This window comes from Barbatula barbatula (genome assembly GCF_947034865.1).
Source record: "Barbatula barbatula genome assembly, chromosome: 3".
Taxonomy (NCBI): domain Eukaryota; kingdom Metazoa; phylum Chordata; class Actinopteri; order Cypriniformes; family Nemacheilidae; genus Barbatula; species Barbatula barbatula.
The window spans coordinates 8,311,438-8,320,426 of record NC_136764.1 but is presented as its reverse complement, the minus strand read 5'-3'; the positions used below and the strand labels follow the sequence as shown (position 1 = coordinate 8,320,426).

The following is an 8,989-nucleotide window of genomic DNA, read 5'->3' as shown; positions in this document are numbered from 1 at the left end:
TGCGAAAACCCTTAATGACTGAAAATCGGCATCTGCCTTCAAACCCGGAGGCTGCACTTTCAGGGGACGCATTTCTAGGACCACAGGTTTTAGCGACAGCCGAAGCGACGAGTGTGTGTGCGTTTTCTGAACTATGGACGACAATAAGAGTGTGAGTATCAAATGTGAATCACGTATTTTTTCGTATAACATTAAAAACAATAGTTAAAATTGAATTGGAAAGTTAAAGGTCCGATTCCCCGCGATCCCATTTTCAACCTTTAGTTAATGTGTGTGTGCGCATACCTCTAAACCACTTCTACTAAACGTCCTGTGAAGTCCAGCCTGCGTATGTCTCCTGTTCAATCTGCTTGTTTTATTATCCAACTCGGGTCCAATATAAAAAAGCAAACGCTTCTGTTATTAGTGTTAATTAATATAACCGCCTGACGCCATTCGGTCCGGCATAGTAGGTAAAACGAAATGCGATTTATAACACATTTTAACGTTTGCACATTCACTAGCAAACCGTATACATTATACCGTTATACATCGATGCATTCATTTTTGACTAATAAAGTGACGCTATTGTTACTGTTTATTGCTAAAAGCCAAACGTTATGAATACACATGTGCACTGAGAGGGGGACCGACCAATCACAACAGCCTGAGAAGCGGAAGCTCGCTTATATGGTATGGGTGGACACACACACACACACACACACACACACCTATTAAGCGGAGAACCAATCACGACAGACCTGGTCGGCTTTACCAATCAAAGCGTTTCGGGAGGAGGGACTTTACAAAACCGGAATAAATCCAGTCGTTTTGTTAGACTAGATGGGAACAGATATGTGAAATATTATATGTGACCCTGGATCACAAAACCAGTCTTAAGTAGCACGGGAACATTTTTAGTAAAAGCCAAAAATACATTGTGTGGGTCAAAATTATAGTTTTTTCTTTTATGCCAAAAATCATTAGGATATTAAGTAAAGATCATGTTCCATAAAGATATTTTGTAAATGTTCAACCCAAAATATATAAAAACTTTATTTTTGTGAGTGGATGGCCTGCTACAGTGCCTCGGATTAACAACTTCAAAGGCGATTTTCTCAATATTTAGATTTTTTTGCACCCTTTACTTCCAGAGTTTTACACTATTGTATCTCCACCAGATATTGTCCCATCTTAACAACCCATATATCAATAAAAAGCTTAACTATTCAGCTTTCAGTTGTTTCAAATCTCAATTTCGAAAAATTTACCCATAAGACTGGTTTTGTTGTCCAGGTTCACATATGTGAAATATAAAAGCGTTTTTTTTAAAAAAGAAACATGAACATCCATTGTTAAACACCCAAAAAACATAACCAAAGCCTCAAAAACAGCAAAAGAACGGCTCCTTTAATGAATAGTTAGTTAGCTAATTTAGTAAGTATATTTGTTTTCTGTGTATGGTGAGAGCATTTTCATTGTTACATATGATTTGTTGTTTGTATGTCTGTATTGTTTTTATTTTCAAATATTAATGATCAGACTTAGATGAGAGCCTGGGTGGTTGGGTATTTATTCCACCACATTGAGGCGCTGTAAGCATATGCTCATAAATCAGCTATTCTCTTATTTTATTGAAATTATTGAAAGGAGCGTCAACTATTGAAAGTCGTGAAACTACAACTGTCAACACCTTTAGTTAAAGATAATTCAACTCACAATTGAAGAAAAGGAGGGCTCGTCCGGGATTTGAACCCGGGACCTCTCGCACCCTAAGCGAGAATCATACCCCTAGACCAACGAGCCGATGTGAGATTGGCTGAAATATCTTGTATTATCGTAAGTACATGTTACTACCTCACGTGTCGCGCGACAGAATTGTGTGTAGTGTTTTGAAAAAAGTGTGTTTTAGATCTGCAATGTGAGTGTAAAGCAGGAATTGTGCTTGTAGTTTAGCAGAATTGGTTCAGGGGGTTGGTGAATGAGTTACATGTTGTGGTCATTGTGTCTCAAGTACCAATATTTGTGTGTAAACAATCGAGAAAACTGCTTCAACTTCAACTTTAACCGATGAACTTGAAAAGCGCACTTTTTGTTTTAGGTAATTTCAAATTACTCAACGTACGAAATGATTCATTCTCAGTCCGTCTCTTATTGAATGTTATTTTAATAAACCGACTGATGGGCATTATAATTGATGGATAATAACATTAAAATTAACAATATCTAATTAAATCCTTAAAAAACGTAACTTAAGCCTATTTAAACTGTCACTGTTCCACAGGGGTCGCTAGTTTACTTAAAAATTTCACAATGGAATTCCATCCTGACAAACTATATATTTTTGGAAAGTTCTAAGCCTTTACAATACAAATCTGACCAGTGTTTCACTACATAAATTATGTAGCTGCAGTAATTGATTCATTTACGACAGGAGTTCATATGCTTATAAGCATATATGCTAAAATGTCACTGTTCCACCAGAGGAACTCTGGGGTTTATTTCAATTGTTTGCAATAAAGTTCCGTCCTAATCATTTTGTAATAAAGTGCTCCAGTTCCACAAAACAGGCCAACAGCAGGACACCATAGGCCTTAGCACATCCCCCAGTCAAGGAGAAGATGCAGTGTGCCATCAGAAAAAGTTTGCTTCAACCCCATCACGTTGATAATTTGTTGTAAAAGATTTATAATACCTGTGAACTTTTATAAACTTGTAAATTGTTTTACTTTCTCATACGTGTCAATTTTCTGATATGATTTTTGTTTACTTTTCCTATTTATATGTTCCTTGTATTATACTTTTGTATTTTATTCATTGAGTGCATGAGAATGTAAAAAAGTGAAAAAAGCTTCTTAGTGTGTGTTGTGTTGTTTAGGAAGTATTGAAGCACGCTTGTCCGCCAAGTGGACATTTCAGCCAAAAGTGTTAATACAGATCTCATTTCTTCTCATATCAAGCTCAAATTCAGAACACAACTTGGTTACACTTGTGGCTTTAGATGTCTAGCATTTATTTTATATTTATTTACATAAATATATAGCTATAAATACATATATTTTTTCATAACCATAATTTTAAACCTAAATTTAAAGTAATCTGCAAATGTCTTCTTTCAAACAAAACCAAGCTTAGGTCCGTACTCCAAATGCATTCATGATTTATAACCGTTTAATTTGGATCGAATGGGCAGTGACGGTTAACAGGTTAAATAAACGATACCAAATGCTAAGGGAATGTAAGGGATTATCGGCTGGCTTAAGGGTCAACATTGTGCTCAACATAAAATAAAAACATTCAAGCCACTTGTAGGGAATATTTCAGTTTTTTGTAGTTTTAATGAATGATCCTATTCCTCTCACAGACAGTATAAATAGGGTTACAACATGGAATGCTTACAATTTCATTACACTAGAAAGAATAAAAGTATACAGGCCTAAGTGACTCTTGAATGATTCAACATGGTCTTTTTATTCTGCTCAGTATGACCAAACACACTCACCCAAAATGTTGGGAAAGACATTTTCCTCAAATGAACACACAGGCAAACACACACACTCAGTCTCTAAAGAAAGTGTTCATTATGCACACATCATACCGACAAGAACATTTTCATTTTAGGGAAAAACTATTAGTTACACGTGGATTGTAGATTAAATAAAAGTAAATATCTGGTGAAGTCTCTTAAAACATTAAACATCAACAATAATTTCAATTTAAGATCTATAATCTAAAGTCTTTGTCTAGAACTTGTTAGAAGATAAATTGGCAATGTGTGTTTCAACAGATGATCACAAAATTATTTCATGATTTTTTATATCAGTGTCAGTCTGGTTTTCCATGTCTTCCGTCACAGGAGAAATCGGGTCTAACAGCGAAGAGCAAGCAGTTTCATGAGGGACCTGCCGTCAATCAGACACTGAAACTATACTTCAGAGGAAATAAGTGAAAAACAATAAGCAGATAGTATTGGGAGAAGGAGATCCCACTTTCTAGGAGGCAGTGAACTTTTTGAGTGTGATGACAATGAGAGCCAGAAGAACAGAAGCTCCGAGAAAGACAGCAATGACTATAGCTGTAATAGCACCAGGCCCCAACACTCCTGCAGACACAAGCAAATAACAGTCATATATTTCAATATATTTATTAGATTTACACAAATACATTGTGTCATTTGTTTTAAGTGTAGTGAGTTTCATTAATTCGCTTCTTTATATTTTGATGATGAATGAGGACTTTATTCTAGGAAGATGCTACAGTAAAGTATTGAAAACATGACATCTTCATTTAAAACATATACAGTATATATGAATCGGTTGTTATAACTTCACCTTCTTCCTCGTCCAGGGTAACAGAGGGTGTAGAGTCTTCATAGTCAAAGGTGATGGAGTTTTCTTCTGTCACGTGATGGACGGGGCCCTTTGTTGTTATATCAAAAGCTCCTGCACCGGACAGCGTGTCCTGATTGTCATTCTGCAGCGTAGGGGACGAATCACCCACTGTTTCTAAAGAATAGAACACATACATTCAAGTTTTAAGACAGAGCTCGAAACTAATGTAAATGAAAGAAAACTGTAGGGTGCCGAGCGAACTATGAAGAGTTACAGACCAAAACATGGAGTTTTAGTTTTTCAAAAAAAGGATACACACAAATATAAAGGCCAATTACAACCAAAATTTATTTTCATATAAATGATTTTTCCTTAAATTAGTTAATAATCGAAAAATATTTCTATACTAACCTAGTGTTTTAGTAGTATCCATGTAGTACAAATGTACTATTTCTGTGTATACTTGGGACTAAACTGGCATACTTTTTAGTTTGAATGTACAGTTAAGTGTAATAGTAGAAACTTTGAGTTTGTATTTAGTATAAAATAGGTTGTTTGTACTGCAACTATACTAGTTTGTTATAGATTCTCAGCTATGGAAAGTATACTCTCAGTACATGTTTAGTAGTTTTTATACTGCAGATTTATTTTGCAAGTATTCTTAAGTGAACTTAATATCATATAATGTACATAAATAACATAGTATTATTCCTTTTTGTTTTAAATATTCTAGGTATTCATTTTTATACTTGAGATTTACCTTTCACTGTACTTGTTAAAGTATATGCTTATCAAAAGATTGACTGACTAAAGGGAACGGAAGCATCTAGAAAGTGGCAAACTTGTTTCTCTATACGATTCAATGGGCGTCTTTATAGAGGATTAGCACTGGCTTCTCACTACAGGTATGTTGTCCTGCCTTCCCTCTTCCTCTCCTCACATCTCTCATTGACATTCCACAGCCCCCACAGGCATGGAACAGCCATGCGACTTTTCTCACCTACACCACACTCATGGACTCTAAACCCAATTTCCTATGTTTCCTATGCTACCCCTTTCCCAAGGTTCTGACCCCAAAATAAAGAGACAAATACGGGCCGGCTTGTTTTGACACGACTGTCCTATGCTCCACTACAGTGACCCTGTCTGACCTGCTTGAAGAACACGGGCAGATACAAATAACAGAGCTCTCAATTGTCCATTGACCAGTCTGGTTTTCTGGTCGAGAAAGGTGTGTACTGTATTTACATGCAGTTGCCACTTACCCTATTAACTAAACATACTCTTCGTATTAAAATGCCAATGTTCCACTCTAAATCTTAAAATAAAAGGTTAATATTTGTAGTAAGCAAGTGTGGAAGGCCAGTGCACACATGTTTTTGATAATGGTGTATTTTCTAAGAGAGATACACACGTTTCTAACTCAAAGCCGGCTGTAGGTACAGTGCACAGAGGCACTAGGCCAGCGATACATCAATGAGCCCTTCACTCGATGGGACAAAAAGGTGCTTGTGTGGTCAGAGCACACGACTAGAGGCAGAGGACCTGATGAACTAAACACAGCCTGTATACTGAAAGTCAAACAAACTTGTTTATGAAAGCAGATGGTGGAAAAGCAAACGTGTGTAACGTAGCTGATTTAAAAAAATGCAGACTTTTCCCAAGTCGATGTTTGTCGCTTTATGGCCTGCTTAAATATTTATGTAACGCAACTGAACCCTTTGGCGACATTGAGCATGTTACTGTGTGTGCAAGCAGTGGTAAAGGGACAGTTCACCCAAAAATAAAAATTCAGTCACCCTCCAGTTGATCCAAATCTGTATTAATTACTATGTTCTGATGACCAAAGAGAAATATATTTGGAAGAATGCTTGTAACCAAACCGTAATTCTTGGCCACCATTGACTACCGTAGTAGGAACAATTACAATGGTAGTCAAAAACACTGCAAAACTGTTTGCGTTGCCACATTCTTCCAAATGTATTTTGTTGTCAATATCGTGCAACAATCTTCCTCTTAGGTACCCTTAAGGTCTGGTGTACCTCAGGGCTCAATATTTGGTCCGGTACTGTTCTTCCTTTATATGATTCCTTTAGGATCTATTTAAGAAAAGTACTTTTCAACTATATACAGATGACACACAAATTTATCGTGTTTGGCCTGAATAAAAAATGTGTATACGATTTCAAAACTACATGTGTGTCGTCGTATCGCACCACTTGTGTCAGGAACTTGGGTGTTTGGCTTGATGATAACCTTAAATTTGATAAGCAGATAGATAAGCACTGTCGTTAAGTCCTGTTATCATCACATTTATCTTCTTTCAAAAGTAAAGTCTTTTCTATCTTTAAAGAAGCTTGAAATAGCCACGCATGCATTTGTAACATCTCAATTAGACTACTGGAATTCTTCGTATGTCTGTGTTGGAAACTTTGAGGAAACCTTCTCTTATGTACATCATATGTGTTTTATTGAGTATCATTGTGTTTTTATAAATTGACATTTTTGTGTTGTGTGTTTTAAAACTTTGATCATCGTCTTTCTATGAAGCACTTTGGTCACCCTCTGTGTTTTTAAATTGTGCTATATAAATAAAATTGTATTGTAACAAAGAAAACTATTAATTCATTTTTATGGTAGTCAATGGTGGCCAAGAACGGTTTGGTAACAAGCATTCTTTCAAATATCTTTCTCTGTGTTCATCAGAACAATTAACATTTATACAGATTTGGAACAACTTGAGGGTCAGAATGAAGACATAATTTTGGGTGGACGGTTCCTTTTGAGGCAGAATGTTATTCCTTGTCTATTCACATACAATAGCGAGATGACAACATGCAGACAAGTTTGTGTGAATGACACAATCCTCTGCCATCGCAGTTCTGCGTGTGCCAGGGCGTTGCCATGTCCTCACCTCACCTTACGCCCGCAATGGAAAGTTTATTATAGCTAATTTAAGTAATTATTATAATTAAGATTGGAAATGATGATTTTTATCATCTTATTTTTTACATTTACGCATTTTTAAAAACAGTGATCTCCAACAAAAAGATTATTTAACTTTTCCGAATCAAACATAGCATTACGTATGGCTCCATTTCTGAAGCTTTTACATCAAGACAAATAATGTAATATAAAACATCGCGTTTTGGCTCTTGAATGCAAAGAGAAAGCCGTTATATCACATTTGCCGCCTGGAAAATCTCAGGGCCAACCCTATCTTTGATAGTGATAGATCACCCAAAAGTCTTCTTCTGTCATCATTTACTCACTCTCTCGTCATTTCAAACCTTTCTTTCTCCCGCAGAACACAAAAGAAGATATTTTGACTAAAGTTAGTAACCGGACCCCATTGACTTTTATTGTATGGACAAAAATTGAACAAGTGAATGGGGTCCAGTAAACAACATTCATCAAAACATCTTTTGTGTTCTGCGGAAGAAAGAAAGTCATACTGTTCTGAAATGACAAAAGGGTGAGTAAATGATGATTATTACACAATTATTATTTTTGGTGAACTGCCACTTTAAGAGTATGTGAAAAACAGATGATTCTGTTTTCCGTCTAAGACAAATCAATCAAACTGCAGTTGTGTTGTTTTGATTAATAAATAATAGGCTTCCTCAGCTAACTAACACAATAAACACATGATAACACATTAAAAACATGTTTTGAACATTTTAGTTATCCTGATTGACTTCCATTGTGTGGCACAAAACAACTTTTCTTAAAATATCTCCTTTTGTGTTTCACAGAAGTGTCACATACAGGTTTGATTTAAATGACATAAAAGTGAACAAATGACAACAACATGTTTAATTTTGGGCAAACTGGACCTTTGAACTAACCTTTATAAATAAGAAATGTCTGTTGTTACTGTGTGTATATTATTTTTAATCAGTTTAACTAGTCTTTGGCTGTATGAATTTTGTTCTATATATACAGCCGTGTAACAGTTTTCTCAGTGTCTCACAAACTAGGTCTTTGTGCATTTATGCTCTCAACACCCGACTAAATTCAGACTCAACACCTGGTTGTGAAAAGAAAAACATCTGAGTCATTTCAGTCAGCATGATGATTCGGTCTTGAATACTTAACAGCCGATTTAAGCTCGATATTAACATTTCAAATGCATTTTGTTTTGCAATAATAATGTATGTGCATCATTTTTCAGCCAAATTGTTGTTGCAAAATAAATAACTTGATTTTCATTCATTCTTCTTTCATACTGAGTAACACATACACAGGTCTATTCAAATCCCTCAAAAGGTCTCAGAACGAAACCAAAGAGTCAAGCAGGTGAAAACGACACGTGTACACAATTCAGTACATTGAGAGATAAGGATTTTGTGAACACTTGTCAACAAGATGTTGACATACACTTTATGAATCAGGAAAACCAACAGACCTCATGACAACACAACAGCCAGCAAACCAGACTACTCCCATACCATTTCTAAAGCTTTATCTCAGAACCAATGAAATGTTCAGCATCTATCAACCAGGGAGGAAATTGTGTTACCTGTCTGCACAAAAGCCAAACAGAAGGCCAGAACAGCAAAGAGGACAAGTCGAGATGAAGCGCAGTAGCTGCAGCAGATGCTCATGGTTCCTGTGTGAGTTCGGACACTTCTGATCCAGGACTGGCACCTTCACAAAGTAACAGAGTCCTGGAAAGT

At 36.1% G+C, this 8,989-nt stretch overlaps 1 protein-coding gene across 1 annotated transcript; it reads right to left on the bottom strand.

The window, feature by feature from the left end:
* Positions 1–3,289: 3,289 nt before the first annotated feature.
* Positions 3,290–8,982, bottom strand: snorc (secondary ossification center associated regulator of chondrocyte maturation). Its single transcript, XM_079453741.1, has 3 exons — positions 8,833–8,982; positions 4,311–4,484; positions 3,290–4,081 (listed from the first exon to the last, which is right to left on the bottom strand). Exons 1-3 carry the CDS (start codon positions 8,915–8,917, stop codon positions 3,972–3,974), a joined length of 369 nt encoding a protein of 122 aa, XP_079309867.1. The 5' UTR covers positions 8,918–8,982; the 3' UTR covers positions 3,290–3,971.
* Between the last annotated feature and the right edge of the window lie 7 nt (positions 8,983–8,989).